The sequence below is a fragment of the Schistocerca americana genome, chromosome 2, assembly GCF_021461395.2.
Source record: "Schistocerca americana isolate TAMUIC-IGC-003095 chromosome 2, iqSchAmer2.1, whole genome shotgun sequence".
NCBI classification, from domain to species: domain Eukaryota; kingdom Metazoa; phylum Arthropoda; class Insecta; order Orthoptera; family Acrididae; genus Schistocerca; species Schistocerca americana.
In genome coordinates, this window is record NC_060120.1 from 357,576,125 (window position 1) to 357,593,210 (window position 17,086).

Genomic DNA, 17,086 nt, shown 5'->3' on the forward strand with positions numbered 1-17,086 from the left:
AACACTTAAACAGTCAATTTCTAACAAAATTCAAGAAATAAAGAATAACTGCTGTGAAGGTTATTTAAGATACAAGAATGCCAACACACATTATCACATGGATAACTGCTTAATAAAGCCATAACTTTTCTCCAAAAATGACATCGTCTTTCTGACATTCCACAAACATAGTGCGTGTGCGCGCAAACTCAGTTGTCAACAAAGCAGCATTCATTACTATAAATGATTAGACAATGAAACAAAAAGAATACATATAACATTTTTATTTACATAAAAGTGACTGTACATTTATATTTGACATTGTACTTTAACAAACATAAAAAATAGAGAGTGTTCAAGTAAAAAACACATGTCTTCATGGACATGCAGCATATAAAATGCAACAAAAAATATTCAACTATTAAGTTAAATAACATTGGATATGTAGATTGGAATTCCATCACAGAAATACAATAAAATCACATTTAATTTAATAATATTTACTATCAGTATAAAATTATATAAATATAATACAAAGTGTCTCTGATTTGTTTCTTTGCAGATGGATGCTGCAGACCTGGAAAAAAAGATCACAAAAAATAAAATTTAACAATGTTTCAATTTCCCTCTCCCCTTACTCTCTTTTTTAAAATTCTAACTGGTATATTTACGGTAGGAATATGTGTGTGACAACTAAGTTATGCAAATCTGATTGGGAATGTAAGCTGCCATTAAACCGTACAGCAAAGTTATCAGACAAATCTTGAAAAGTGTTTAAATTGTGCTGATACAGCTATCAGCAAATAAGTAACAGCAAAGCCAGAAAGAACACACCCAAAGTGATTACATGGACCATATCTGACTCTTACATCTGCAGCAACAACATTTGCTTATTTATTTATTTATTTATTAACTATGTAAAAATCATTAAGAAAGAGACCAAGCATTGGCATCAAATGAGAGCTTCAGGTACTGACCTTTTAATCATCTGTCTCATAGGAAGGAGACGATGGTGAATATGTTGGTGAAGTTGGGGAGTAGCCAGGAGCCCCTCCAGGTGAGTATGTTGGTGATGATGGACTGTAATTGGGTGATGTAGGGGTGTATGTTGGACTGGTAGGTGAATACTTTGAGCTTGCAGCAGGTGAGTATTGAGGGCTTGTTGGTGAGTACAGAGGGCTTGTAGGTGAATAATTTGGAGATGACGGTGAGTACCGTGTGGATCCACTGGGAGTATGTTTTGGAGAACTCGGTGAGTATGAAGGTGAAGTGGAACTGTAAGCAGGAGAGCTTGGTGAATACTGAGGAGAAGCAGGTGTGAACTGAGGGGATGAGGCAAAAGAGGGTGATGTTGGTGAGTACGATGGAGATGTTGGTGAATATTTGGGACTGCTGGGGGAATAGCTGGGACTTGTTGGTGAATATCTGGGTGAGCTTGGTGAATACGAAGGGCTGGTAGGAGAATATGATGGTGAAGCAGGAGTGTAATTTGGAGAGCTAGGAGAGTAGCTTGGACTAGCAGGACTATATGAGGGACTTGTGGGTGAATAGGATGGGCTGGTAGGAGAATATGAAGGAGACGTTGGGCTATAGGATGGAGAGGTGGGGCTGTACGAAGGAGATGTTGGACTGTAAGATGGTGAAGTTGGACTGTACGATGGTGAAGTTGGGCTGTAGGAAGGAGAAGTTGGGCTGTAAGATGGTGATGTTGGGCTATAAGAAGGAGATGTTGGACTGTAAGATGGAGATGTTGGGCTGTAGGATGGCGATGTAGGGCTGTAGGAAGGAGAAGTGGGACTGTATGACGGCGAAGTTGGAGAATAAGAAGGGCTTGTTGGTGAATAGTGTGGAGAAGTGGGGCTGTATGAAGGGCTTGTTGGACTGTAATGTGGGCTGGAGGGTGTCAAGCTTGGTGATGTTGGAGCATAAGCTGGGCTGGAAGGAGCATAAGTGGGAGATGCAGGACTAGGAAGGTATGGGCTCATTGCAGGTCCTGGTGATGATGGACTTCCTGGTGTTGGCGACCATGGAGAGAAGCCTGGTGACATGCCACTTGCATCACTTGCTCCTGATGGTGAGAAACAAGGACCTCCAGGGGTCATGCCACTGCCAAGAACTGTAAAGAATAAACAACAATTACAACAAATGTGTTTATAATGAAAAGAATCTCCAAAATAAAACTAAAATAAATGCTTCTTTAGTTTTGGTAAACATTTTTGGAAAGCAGTGATCAATTAATTGTTATATTTTGACTAAAGTTCAGTCTTGATCACATCATGTATGTTTTAATAATATAGGTAACCGGTTTCAGTTCTTTCTACAAAACCATCATCAGACCCATGGCTCCCTTAGGATGGTAGGCGGAGCTCTCCTCGCTGCTACGCAGTCAGCTGACCCTCCAGCCCAGTTGACTGCGTAGCAGCGAGGAGAGCTCCGCCTACCATCCTAAGGGAGCCATGGGTCTGATGATGGTTTTGTAGAAAGAACCGAAACTGGTTACCTATATTATTAAAACATACATGATGTAATCAAGACTGAACTTTAGTCAAAATATAGCTTCTTTAGTTTACTTTGGAAAAAATTCACATCACGCCGAAAGTTCAGAATAGTTGAAAGGTGAGATCAGTATTTGTTCAGTAACTAATACCACACTGTTTCCTCAAATTAAAAATTTCATTGGTCCTCTACTGTGGTGTGCTATTTACCATTTTTATATTTTCTCTTTATACCACAGTGATCGCCAAAAAATCTGTTACCATGAAATTCCCACAGCTGTCATACTTTTTGACTCAAACCATTCTTCGATTAATTAAATTCCATTTCCTCCTAAGAGTATGACTCTGTTTACAGCTGAGACTTTTGGAATGATCAGCATTGCCTGGCTTAGTCCAAAGTGTACCTTTTCCTTTCAGGATGCTTGAAAAAAACTGTTTACCTAAAATCAACATAATGGGCTCCACAAAACGTGGTGTGTACTCTTTTGGACACGTCCAAAAGAAAAGCCACCACATACACAATTAATGTGATGATGACCAAATGATCACTTCAGTGCAGATGCACACCACACTTTAACTCTTACAGGGATCAGCGAAATGCCGTGAGTAATGAAGATGATGGGCAAGGGGCACAACATCAAGTAGTGTGTGGATAAATTGAGAATCTGGGTCTGACAGGAGGCATGTTAGGGTAGTCCGTGCAGTTGCGATGAACACTGTGTCCAGATAGCGGAGTGGACAGCACATCTGCCTAGTAAGCAGAAGACCTGGTTCAAATCCCATTCCCACAAAAATTTTCATGTTTCCCCGTTGATTTAAATTAATCCCCACTAGCAGCTGATGTCATTAATTCGTTTCTATCTTTAATATGTTTAGAACCTCTATCATTCTCCACTTCAACCCATAATCTCTTATTATAATAAATTTTTTTGGCCTCTCCTATCACTGTATTCCAGTTTCTAAGAAACGTAGTGACAACTTCTCCTCCATTATTAAGATTTCTTTAACCAGTTTGTACACTACTTCTGTCCTACCTCATGTAATTTGAAGCAAACATGTGCGAATAAACACAATATATCTGGGCTCTGCCAACTCATCTCCTACTTGCATTTCCTGAGTAAGGGCTCTGTGCTTTCCACTACAAAGAGTTACATTATTTAATCAATTGATTTCACAAATTCTTAGTGGATTTGGTGTCAAATTTTCAGAACACATTTTGTGGGCATTATTTTAATTTACATGCAGAAGTCAACAGACCATTTAGGGGATAATCAGTTTACCAGAGTTATTGAAGTGACTATTGGCCAACGACACTGTACCATAGTCTTCACAGCTCTTAATGCACAATTAACATTTAAAGAAGAAATTTATGCCCAAGAAAAATACCTGGTGACCAGGCACTGTTGTATGCAGGTGTAGTTCCTTGGTTCCATGGGGTCATTTGTGGACTCATTGATGGCGTTGCTGCGCTACCAAAGAACATTCCTGCTCCTCCCATCATGCCAGCTCCCACACTCATTGGTATTTCTATTCCTGCTTTGCATTTGTCAGCGTCAAGCAACAAATCAAATGCACCTGTAACACAAGATTTTGACAAACTTTATTTCAACATTCATATTACAATAATGTGCACCTTTTTATCTTACAATTCGAGTCTGCATGAATTATTGAATTTTGATATGATTAAAATAGAAAACTGATGTGAAAACACTTTTTTTGTGACTTGACAAAAGACTTCCAGCTGAAACTTTTAAGTTACTGAGGAATGTAACAGCTGTGTTTTCGTTCAACCTTTCACCATGTGATGCATATATCTGCACAGGATATTTCTTAACTAAACATAATTATAAGTGGGAGTTCTACACACCTAAGAGCCTCGACATTTTCGTCCAAATATCTGCCAACTAATAGAAGAGTTTTATACTGTTTGAGGCAATTGCTAGTTGTACTAAAAAATAAATTCTCGTAACTCATAAATAGCAGATGTTTTCCAATGTCTACAGCCTTGTGGTGCTCACTGAATTACTGTGTTAGGAGATATGGAAGCACACTCTCAAAATAATAATAATAATAATATATTATTCTTTTCTAATCTTCTCATTCTGCGCTCCAAGGAATAGAGCGAGCTGTTCCAGATCCACTCCGTTAAAGGGTCGCAGTTCTCTTCAGCCAACTATCAGTTAAGTTGATAAGTTGATAGTGGGGCAAATGGTGAATCCCATATGAGAATAAGTGGGAGGGGCTTACCAGTTACAGCATTCACTTACAATCATGGGAAACCTCAAAAACCGTAGTCGGAACTGGTGGATAGGAACATTGTTAGTTTATTTATGGGACATCATCCTTCACTGAGGATGTTGTCCTAGCCAAAAATAAAGAAGTCGTATGTGTGTAAGGTGTGTACCAGGTAGTTACAATTAAACTTTCCCTCTTAAACACATTAAACACTGAAACTAATTACCATATGAGTACCAAACTTGGTAGCATTAATGTCAAGGGGAAGAGAAATAATGCAGAATCAATTCAACTGAAACACTTTTAATGTGCTGCTATGGTACATCATGCCAATCCATACCAGTACCATTACGGCACCCATCAGTATCCAGAAGAGTTTGAAAGCACAGGATTGCAGAATGAAGCATATCCGTATGCGTGCTGGCCAACTCTATTGCTATGCCGCACTTCAGATCAGCGTGTGTGAATGTTCCCCTGGTAAACCCCGTCCTTCAAGTATAAATTACAGGGAGTGAAATCAACTGATCGTGCCGGCCAAGCGTTTGGAAACAATCATCTAATAATTCGATGTTTCCAAATGTGTTTCAGAGAAGCAGGTGAACTTCACAAGCAATGATCGGTAGGAACCCATCTTGCATAAAAACTGTTGAGTGCAATGCGTGTCTCTCCTGTAAGGCAGACATGGCACGTGCTGGCGAAGCATATCACAGTAATACTGGTTACTCACACTGCACGTCTTTGGTCCTTGCGCGCCAACCTGGTGAAGATCCCCACACTCTGCAATTCTGTTGTGTTCACCTCATACATCAGAGAAAAATGAGCTTTGTCTGACCATAGGACGGTCCAGGGCCAGTCACTGTCAACTTCAATTCTCGTGAGAAAGTGGAGAGTGAAGTCAACATGTCGTCGGGTGTCCTGTGGTGCAAATTGCTGTACAATATGGATCTTGTATGGATACCATTTGAGAATGGGTCAAAGCACCTTCCATATAGCGGACCACAGGGTGTTCCAACTTTTGTAAACCCACACGCATACTGCCCGACGATCAGGAATTGCGTGCAGCATTCTGTACCATAGCAACAGCGATTCCCTTTCGAACTACTTCATCATCATGCTCGCACAGCAGGTGGAGAAGGACCCTTCAGGGGATGAGTTCTATTTTTCTTTGTTCTCAATTTGAAGTTTCCACTGGGGTACAGCTAATGATGGCCCTTCATTATCTAAGGAGGAAGTTAATCCTACCCCCCCCCCCCCCCCCCCAAATCCATTTTCTCTAACCATTCAGGATTGAAACCGACCATGATGACAAAGATAAGTAAGACAAGGGGAAAGTGATTTGCCTTGCATGTTAGAAGCTCCTGAAATGCCTTTATGGCCAAAAGCTTTAATTGTGTGAATCTTTTTGTTGTGCCTATTGCAACTCAGCATCTCCGCTATATGGTGAGTAGCAACTTTCCTTCTCTGGTATTGTTACATTCCATCCTGGATTTTCCATTGTTTGCTTTTCAGAAATTAAGTAGAAGATGCTCTATAAATACAGCAAGCAGTGCATGCACTGAACGTAAGTGTTTTTGACTAAAAACAATTTAACTATGAAACTGGATTTTTTTTTTACTTTATACAGGTGCACCAAGTAATAAACCAGCTACTGAAGTTGTCAGGTGACACTGTAACAATTCTCAAACCTTACATGGGTATTGAAAACTGGAGCACAAATGAAGAGACGTCCATGAGGAGAAATAGTATTTATGATGATCACTGAAATGATGATATCAAAGTGTTGCAACAGGAGAGATCTATTTTGACTACATCATAATCCTGAAATACCTCCAAGAAACAAAACAAACAACCAAAATTGTTACATTACAACCAAACAATTCAAGCAGTGGACAAGTGTCATGTGACATCAGTACAAACTGATATATTCTAAAAATTCATTTGCTTAAGCCCAGACACTGAATTCAGGTAAATGAACAGACCACAGTCATCAAATTTTAAAGAAGTACCACTGAGAAAGAATAAAATCAGAAGTCCTCCCATCAGAGGAGTCAAGATGTTTTAACGTTTCCTCAAATGTGCTTGTTTTATGTCAATAATAAATCTCTTTATCTCAACAACAAACAAACACAGAGAAGATTACTACTGTGTGACACACACCTGGCAACACAAGTGGGAGCACACTTTGGCCTCCAACTTGTCAGTGTTATGATTAATTACCCACCTCTCTTGTGAACCACAACAAACTCTCTATGAGATTGGCAGATTGGCACTGGAACCACTGTGTATCTGCGTTCCTCTTTATTCTTATCATAGAATATATCACAAATGTAAACAGAAGTACAACTATATTAACCCTGCTACCTTTCTTAGAAAAGCTAAACACATATGCTCTTTCAGGTCATAATGATTGTATGATATTTAAAGGGTATGATGATCATAAATTGTTAAAAATTGTTAAAAATTATTATAATTTTTACAATTCAAATAAATTTTACAGAATCGCGTGCCAACAATCTCTACGATGACATAAGCTCTGCCCTCAAAGAGCTGTTGGGCAACAGAGTTTTACTTAGCGCATAAATTGTCAAGCCCAGGAAAAATAAGAACAGAGTTTGGCTCAGAATGCCACAATTTGGGCAGTGGTATTCTGCTGTGAGCTTTACAAACACATTTGTTACAATTTGAACATTTCATTGCCGTCTTGTTGTTACAACTTGATGAACATAATTTGCATCTGGCGCGTATGCAGTTTCGGTTGCCACCACTGGAGACTGGTGCTGATGGAATTCCTGTTGGTGTTCTTCTAACAACAGCCACTCACTGTAAATTTCAAAGCAGCATTTTTCTAGCTTCAATGTAAGGAGTAGCTAGGAGTCTTCTCAATTCATTGAGAAATATTTTTCTTTCATACAGAATATCTTTTTCCACCATGAATTAATTTTTCTGTACAACACGAAAGCATTGTAGGCAGAAGTATATTGTAGAAGATGATTACTGGCCAGTGGTTGGATTTCCTCTTGCATGTGTATGTGCCAATAAGTTGATCCAATGCGTCAACTGCTCCCTTACTTGCATTGTAGTCCAATATTTTTGGTTTCTTGTCTTCTCTGTTGCTTATTTGCTCACTGTTGTGCACTGTGCTCATCAGAACAACCTGTATGTTCTCTCTTGGAACACAAAATTCGACTACGGTACCCATAACAAAAAAGAACTTTGAAGTGTGTGCACCATCTTTGCTTGATATGTTATTAGGGAGTTCAGGCTACTGTTCCCAGTTTTGTAAGATATCTTTTGATAAGTCCTTGGCCTGATGCATATGATGTGAAGAAATTGTCATACATGACATTTTGCCTTTTTAGCTCATGTGTCAGATCCACAACAATCCTCATACCTTTATTTTTCTTAGGCGCTCGCCCATGTAATTTTGCTGTATAGATTTGCATCTTTGTAGCATAAGTAGTATGACTAACACACAGTGTCCACACTTTTACCCCATATTTTGAAGGTTTGCTCATTATATATTGTTGTTCTTCCACAGTTACATTTGTGCCTGGATTATATGGTTTCGAAAGTATTTCCAGCCACAAAACTCTTATAGGTGCCAACTTGTCATTTACTGTATGTGCTCTTCAATCAGAATTGCCACCAAACTGTAACACGTGATATGCACCAGAACCGTTTCAGCAACATTACAGCAGAAAAGATGGTTATACCTGCTTCTGGATCCCACAGACTCTCTGCCGACTCATGTTATGATTTATGACCGCTGCTCGTGGTCACACGGTGCTGTTCTCGCTTCCCATGCACGGTGTCCCAGGTTCAATTCCCGACGGGTCAGGTATCTTCACCTGCCCTGAGATGACTTGGTGTTGTGTCGTCTTCTTCACCTTCACAACCACCACCACCACCACCACCACCACCACCACCACCACCACCACCCATCCTCATTATGGTCGGAGGAAGGCAACGGCAAACCACCTCCATTAGGACCTCGCCTAGTACAGTGGTGCGGGTCTCCTGCATCATTTCCCTATGCTCTGTCAAGAAGCATGGGATTTCATTTCCACTCTGGTGATAGTGTATCTCGCCGGACCAGGAATCAGTTATATAATTTTTGCACCAGATGCTCTTCCAGTTTGCGGAAAAGGTTCTACACTCCACATGATCTTTCTGTCTTTAGACTGAATCAGTTGAACAGCTTAAACATTGTCATCTGAGGTATCAACTCCTGAAACGTCTTCTCCATCTGATAAATGATGTCATCACTGGTGCATTTTACTTCTTCAGAAATATTCTCCTTGCTATCAGATGCATTAACTAATGCTTCCAATTCCCCCATCAGAAAGGATTCATTGTCATGATAGCAACATAGAAATTGCTATGATACATACATGAATTGTGTCTGCACACAACAGTTAATAAAATGTAATTGTTAGCGAGACAATGTGCTATAAAAATTTGAACACAAACAGTGATTTGCACTGTTATGTAACCTTCACACATTTAAACATTTATTTTGTCACAAAAAAAATAAAAAATAAAATACTTCAGGCACGTAGAAATAAACTTGACTATGATATCTCCACATTCTGTGAATTTTTTAAGACCCCCAGGTAATACTAACCAGAGGAACCCAAGCGTAACAAATTAAGTTCTAGCAAGGTTAAGAGAAGGATTTTTTCTTTTTTCATCAAAGTTTGGAGCAATACCTTTTAAATATTAAAAAGTTATGGAAGAACACATTTATTTTCAGGTCATACTGACCCGAAGATAACAGCAGGGTTAAGTCAAGCCAGATACTGGGCATGCAGCTGATAAAATCAGCAATATACTGCATGCTGCACAGCCTAAAAGACTGAATTACTATTTAGTATGTCACAGCAATGAAGAGATGTACAATATAGATAGTTTTGGAAATTCAATTTTAATTTCTGTATAATCCTTATCCAATTGTGTGTTGCTCTGCACAAGATGTTCATTAACTTTTTAGTCTCTTCAGCAAAAAACCAGTTTCTTTCAAATCTTACAACCCTCTTTCCTGGTGGAGCATCATTAAAAATCTAAAACTGCAGGAATCTTTCAGTATATCTCAGCTATTCATCTGTTACTACATAGTAAGTAGGCATTTGTTTTCCATGCTTACCATGTTGTAAACACTCATCTAGAATTCTGTAAATTTCATTTTTAGATCAACACAGATGATTAGATAGAACAATTGGATAGAACAACAATGTGTACTTCACTTTTACGAGTACTTTGCAAATAGCATATACTCACAGACCAGGTGAGATTGTTTTATTATGTCATTATTTTATATCCAGACCGGCAAAAAACAACTCTCAATCTCATTTTTAATTAACCACAGAACATGGTCAATATCTACATGATTTGTCAACTTACCTGTGCCTAATCGCGGCAGCTGCCCCATAATAATATTTTCTGAGACACCTCTCATTGGATCAACTTCTGCATGTGAAGCAGCATCCATAAGCACGTCAACAGTTTCTTCAAAGGAACATCTCATTAGCGCTCCGGTATCCTGTCTGTTAATTCCGTGACGTGTGATAGCCATCAAATGACCTTTAGCTGTCATCACGTCACACAGAAGAGCAAGATGTCGATAGTTTACATAGAGACCATAGAACTGCAGAACTGTGTTCATTTCCTTCTCAACTGATTTACGCACGGCCTCTATACCCAGTACCTATAAAAAAAAATTATTTGTATGAACGTTCAAAAATGTACTTCCTCAAACTGTCCATACATAAAAACATTCACACACAAATAATAAAACATACTTACAGAGAAAATTTCACAGATGTCATTGGAGAAAGTCCTGACAGGATCTACATCTCTCTCACTGAGTACTTTCATCATACTTGTTCCATCAGTTTCCAGAAGCCACTCAGCAATGGCTTTGAACTCACCGGTTTCTGTAATTACAATCCTTTTCTTCGAATCAGTCTGAGGAAGATGCATGTACACTTTTCCAATAGCTTCAATACCCTGTAACGAAAAACAGAAATTAAAGAACAAAAACCAAGGAAACAACTTTATTTAAATTAACAGCATATGTATTTAGAAGTCGCTAATTCCATAAGAACTGTACTCATTGCCACAACAATTAGATTTGCCCAAATGATGAGACTGGAAAGCGGTAATCCAACCAAACCACCCAGTTCCACTATTCTACTTACTGTAATATGCTGAGCACATTCAGTAAGAAGAAGATAAGTATAATCTGCTGTTTTAACAATTTTCTTCTCTTTAGTAATAGACAGCTTTCAGTAATTTTGGAGAATACTTCTTGTGGAGAACAGCAGTTTTTCTTAGTACTTGAAAATGAACATAGACAGCCTCAACCACAAGAAACCTTTATTTTTGCAGTTACTGACCATCTTCAGACCTCATATCATGATGGCAGGTGGTGGTGGGGAATGGAACAGGTGTTAAAAACCCCACAAATATCACCTGCTCAGTAACAGACAGAAACCGGTCACCACAAAAATAAAGGTTTGTTGCAGTCAAGACTGTTTATGTTCATTTCAAAGTCAGCTTTCAAATGTAAATAATTATATCAAATTTTTAACTCTGTGCCAATTCATGCAAACATTCAACCATTAAGGATTAAAGTGATAGTGGTGAGCAATTGAAATCTGTGACTGCAGGACACATACAAAAGTTCCAGTAGTAGCTGCAATTATGATGCTTCGTGTGTTTCAAATACAAATTAGCAATAAAAACATAGTGGCTCAGAAACATTACGTCCCCTTTTTGGGGATGATATATTTTTTCCTCACTTCTACAAAGTGACATTTACTAATTTGTGTTTCAGAAATGAAACCATAATTGAAATATACATTCAAAGTACACATTATCGAACTCTCCTCCCCAGGAAAACACACGTTCAGTGAAAATAAACTTTAGTAGTAAATGATAAATACTATAGTTCTGCCATTTAAAAATGCAGCAAACCGATACTATTTTTCCTTTACACTTACCTGCAGAGTCATTTCTGACAGCATATTTGCCTCAATACATCTGAGGAACATATCATCTTCCATTTTATCAACGGTTTCTCCTTCCTCTTGAAACTTATTTTCATCACTATTCATAATTCTGATGCGGAGAACCAATTTTTCAGCATTATCATCATTAAATATACAGTTCAAATCATCTCCAAAACCAGCATTTATTTTTTCTGCTATCTGTTCCATAGTCAGCTTTTTATCTGTCAAAAAGAAATAAGTAATGTACATATGCTGACATAGTTTGTTACAATCATCAAAAGGTGTCATCAGTTCCTTAATGGGCCACATGATTGGTTTCAAATGCACAGTGTGTGGCACTGCCTCCCGACAGGACTTCTAATTACATTTTACATTGAATTCCCTGTGGAATTAGTTCCTTTCCTAGCTCACATTTATTGAGAATTTCTTAAACAGAGAATGGTTTCATGCCTGCGTCTAGGAAAAGGGTGAGAGGTAGGATGCACAGAATTCCAGACCAATACTCTAGATGTATACGTGGACAAAAATTTCCAGGATTTTCCCCCCAATTTCCCAATTAACAAAACCCTTTTCCCTGGGTGAAAATATACTATATCTCATGTGAAAGAACATTTTTTCCATGTTAAGTCACTATATGCTTTGCCCCGGAGCTGTAAAACTTGCCAATGCTTTCAATGGTACGTTTTATTCACCAACATCGAACTCCTGGTACTTTAGTGGAGAAAAAACATGTTTTGGAAAGATATTTGAAGCACGGCGCCATGTGTACTGCATATTTTCATATATTATGAGAGAGTAAATGCAAATTCCACCAAATAGAGCAAGGTAGCTTCCGAAGCAATGAAATCGAGATTGTGATGTGCTTTTGTCAGCCAATCCCAGATCAGCCACACGATCTCACCAGCCAGTGACAGCAGATATTCAGAGCATAGGACTTGTGATGTAACCAGCCAATAGCAACATTAAAGTTGCGTCATACCACAATTAGAAAATTTTAATGATTTAAATTAAGAAACACCCAGTATACCTACAAGGAAAGCTAAGCTTTCACATGTAATATTACTGGTCATCAAAAATTTCTTGATTTCTTTTCTGAGGGTCACAAGCAGTATTATAAATTTCAACACTGTGCACCGAACATTTTGTGGGTTACCTGACCAAATACATGTTCCATCGAGCACTTCAACTTTCTCTTAGAAAAGGTAATGGCATGTAAAATTGCTCAAGGTCTCACCCCACCCTATTTTTCCCAACAATAATTACACCTTTTGCCATTGTTACTGCACAATTTGTGTTCTATGAGCGAATTAAAATAAATATAAAAAACTAACCTTGAAGCTTGCTCTCTTTAGTGTGTGTTACAGTTTAAGATATATCAAACATAAATGTGCCAGTAAAATTTAAAATAAAGGCGCAAATGGCTGATCATCTGGGCCCAAAATTTTTCTCAGTGTCTGGTCCTCAAAATGTTAAGTTTTGTATGAGAGTCAAACACTTCACAATTTTTAAGAAGTTCACTGCACATTCTCACACATAACGTAACTTATCTTGCTTAACAGAATTTACTTTGAAAGTAACACTTCTCAAATCACCATTCACAATATTTTCCCACGAGCTGTTAGAAATGTAAACAGTTGTGACATCACACTCATTGAAAGCAATTCGTTGTTACAAAGTGTTGCATAATCTTCGTCCTAAAGCATTTTGACACATTTTTCTGTTGGCAGACATTTGTGTGTGCACTATATTTTGCTGTTGTCAATGGCACATTTTCTTTGCAACTTAAGTTTTATTTTGGAATTATTCTCTTGTTTATGTTTTATTGCTGCAGTAATGGGATGAAGTAAAAGTCTTTGTTAGAGTATCAGTTCTTACCAGTTAATTTTTTTAACTGAGAACTAAAACAATGAAAAATTCCTGAAATTCTAAAAAAGTCCCAGGTTTTTCCCAGATTTACCGGGGCATATAAACCTTGATATCACTGATGTCCATCCATTGCAGAACCTTAGAATGTATTACAGTCTAAGCCCAAACATTAAGAAGTTCCTGGAGATAACAAGTTTCTCAAGAAATAGCATGGATTCAGGAAAAACCATTCATTCAAAACAGAGCCACCTTTTTTCATATGCAACATCTTGTTAATAACAGATGCAAGTACACAGGTAGATAATGTAGTTCTAGATTTCTGAAATGTACCACATCACTGACTACTAACTAAGAAACAAACATACGGAGAGTGTGTTCACTATTATTTTATTGGGTTTAGGAATATTTGACCAATAGAATGCTATAAATTATACTGGACTTTGGATGTTCCAAAGAAACAAAAGTAAAATCAGCTGTGATCCCAGGACATCTAATGTTTCCAATACACATGAAAAATTTATCAGATGGGATCGGCAGCACTGTGGAAAAAAAAAAAACTTTGTGAATGTTCAAAATGTAACCATATGTACAAATTAATTCGTGATGTGAAATTAAAGCGATTTGTTCCACATCATTATGATCTATTGTGCAAAATGATCCATGAAACATGCAACTAATTAGTTCTTGCTAATAGCTACTGGAAAGTAATGTCACAGGACAATTGTAAAAAAACTGAAGAAAGACTTGGACAAAATTTGAACCGGGTGTAATGAATAGCAGCTCTCTTGAAAAATGGATGAATGAAAGCGAATGCGTATAACAAAGTGAAAGAACCAAACAGTATGAGAATACAAGATTAGTGGTGAATGTCTTGAGCACATCATTTTGTGTAAGTATTTAGGAGTAATACTTAGAAGCATTATGCAATGGTATGATTATTAGATTTTTTTTAAAGGGTTCTGGGAAGAAAGAACGTATCTTCAAAGGTAAGGTCATACAAGACACTAGTACAACCAGTTTTAGAGTACTGTTCCCATGTTTGGAGTCCTTATCAAGTAGGCATGATACCAGACATCAAACTAATTCAAAATGCACTGCTAGAATTTTAACAAGTTGGTAAAGCCCAACTGAAAATGTAACAAAAAATGCTAGGACAACTAAAATAAGAATCCTTAGAAGATAGGCAAAATTTTCTAGCATTCGCAGCACAGTAGAATTATCCGTTATAATATCTTTGTACGACTCCTTCTCTTTGGTATGCATAAATGTTCTTGTCGCTGTGAAAGCACATAGTGTCTCTTGAGCCCTTGTCTGATGTAACTGCAGATAGATGCAAAAGTAAGTCATCACAGCATATCATATTAGCAAGGCATGATGGTGAATGCAGGCCTCCACCTACTGCGGAGGCATGCTTAATGCTTTGGCATCATGGTGTGGTAGTGCCATGGAAGTCGAGGAGGAAAGTGACACTGGCAAGAATGTAAATTATGGACCAACTGAAGAATCTTTACGATAACTATTTGCTCTCTAATACAAAAAGCGTCACATATACATGTCACGGCAACCCAAAATTAGTAAGAAGGTAAGTCGACACGCAGAAAATGGAGTGACAGATCATACATGGAGTGTATCATCACATTTAACCAACCACAGTGTTTCGCTTCAATATTCTGAAAAGAGAGTGAACTCAACAAATCGAATATTATTCAATTCATCATCGTGATTGGAGCATTCTCAGCTGAGACACTGCTCTCTGACTTTACACACAAGGCTCATTTGGAGGACATGCTGTCAATTATTATACTGCTGGATGACCAAATACTTGTAAATGACCTTTTTTCAGAGAAGGATTACAATACTGATATAATGGTGTTTGAGGAGTGTACAGATAAAGCGAACTGCGCCCTAATCATCATATTGAATGGTATCTAAAGGAAGCACACTGAGCCCATGTCATCTTTAAACAGAAATAATGTGGTCCCCTGGCCAACACAGTTATTACAGCAGTCACATTACCATCCACTCAATTACAGCCCTTCTCAGCAGATGTGGAGAACTGGCCTCGATTTTCGGAACAATCAGTCAATGGCAAACTCTCTTCGTCCATTACTAGTAAGAACGTTTTCCTTCAAAGCCCTCTCTAAGATGAACCTAAGATGCTTGTCAAGGGCATCGCCATAACCTCATTAATTTATTGAGGATACAAAAAAATTCTTCAGGGCTGCAACAGAGCACACCTAGATTATTTGGCAGTGAATTTGCCTATTCATTTCATATCTCTGGAAAACCTAACATTCATAGAATGTATCCGAAAAATACAGCACTGAAATCATTGGTGGAAGACATCAATGCCTATGGCAGACTCTTAATTCCATATATACTGCGCATCTTCCCAGAAGAAATTTGTCATTGCTTGCTAATTCATGTAAAAAGACCATTTCTTTGAAGCATGTTTTAAAGTTAATGGAGTTCCTAGTGTCCACTCACTGCTCATATGATTCGCGGACAAGAACAACCAAATTCAAATACGCTACCCTCCACTTCAGCTCCTAATATACAACGTAAACAGACTTGCTGTAAATGCAATACAGTAGTTAGTAGCTCTCAGAACTGTATTGCATGTTCTGCACCCAACAGGGTCACTGATGTCATGACTGTCAAAACATACTAGAGGTACAGGAGTGCCTCAGTATTCAGAAGTTGTGTAAATGCTGTTTCCTTTGCTTCAAGCAAGGCCATGCTTTTAAAAACTGCATCAAGAAAGGCAGAGGTTTCTGCTCATTCTGTAAAGGCAACCATCAAAAATCTATTTATGACCAAGAAACGTCTATCTTTTCTACAGTGCTAAACGAGGTCTAGTTCAGTGGTTCGAGACACTGGTTTTGAAGAGTGGAATTAATGAGGTAAGTTAAAATCGTATTTGATTATTCCAGATGAGACACACCATTTGCAACATATGAGGAAGCAATATGATGACGACCAGTCATGGGCAATATAAGGCTCAGAGTAGATGTTTGGCTCATTACAGTCACAGAGATTGAGCCATGTACATCAGCTTTAGTGCTCTGCAGTGGCTTGCCTGTGTAATATACATCAACTGCTAGTGATCTTACAGCCTAATTTACCTGACATTGGTTAGTCATTGCAAATAATAAATGACAAAATGCAACTGGTTTCATTAAATAACATAAATTATATCAGGTAACATTGCAATTAAATGATGTGGTCGACCAAGAAGATTTTAATTGAAACTGTGTGTTTATTCATTCAGTACCTCTCTGAAATAATTACAAGATGCTGTCGTACATAAATTACTTAAATAATTAGTAATAAAATAAATCATACAGTGAAGCCCCAACATACGAATATTTTGGGAGTCCCAACAATTGTTAAAGTACAGGATGGGGCAAATGAAAGTGGCCTGGATGAGGGGGATATGACTGGATGCGAATGTATGCATGTAACCACACTCCATGACGCACACACCACATGCACACCCGC

The 17,086-nt window shown here is 38.1% G+C and overlaps 1 protein-coding gene across 1 annotated transcript in view; it reads right to left on the reverse strand.

Annotated features, from left to right (window-relative positions):
- Positions 1–248: 248 nt before the first annotated feature.
- The window catches only part of LOC124590766 (DNA-directed RNA polymerase II subunit RPB1), a 54,008-nt gene continuing 37,170 nt past the window's right edge, over positions 249–17,086 (reverse strand). The window contains exons 21-26 of the mRNA XM_047131674.1: positions 11,711–11,940; positions 10,512–10,715; positions 10,110–10,413; positions 3,861–4,049; positions 957–2,095; positions 249–556 (exon numbers count right to left, since the gene is read on the reverse strand). Of these exons, the coding sequence (XP_046987630.1) occupies positions 960–2,095; positions 3,861–4,049; positions 10,110–10,413; positions 10,512–10,715; positions 11,711–11,940 (2,063 nt within the window). The 3' untranslated portion in view covers positions 249–556; positions 957–959. The remainder of the gene's footprint in view (positions 557–956; positions 2,096–3,860; positions 4,050–10,109; positions 10,414–10,511; positions 10,716–11,710; positions 11,941–17,086) is intronic.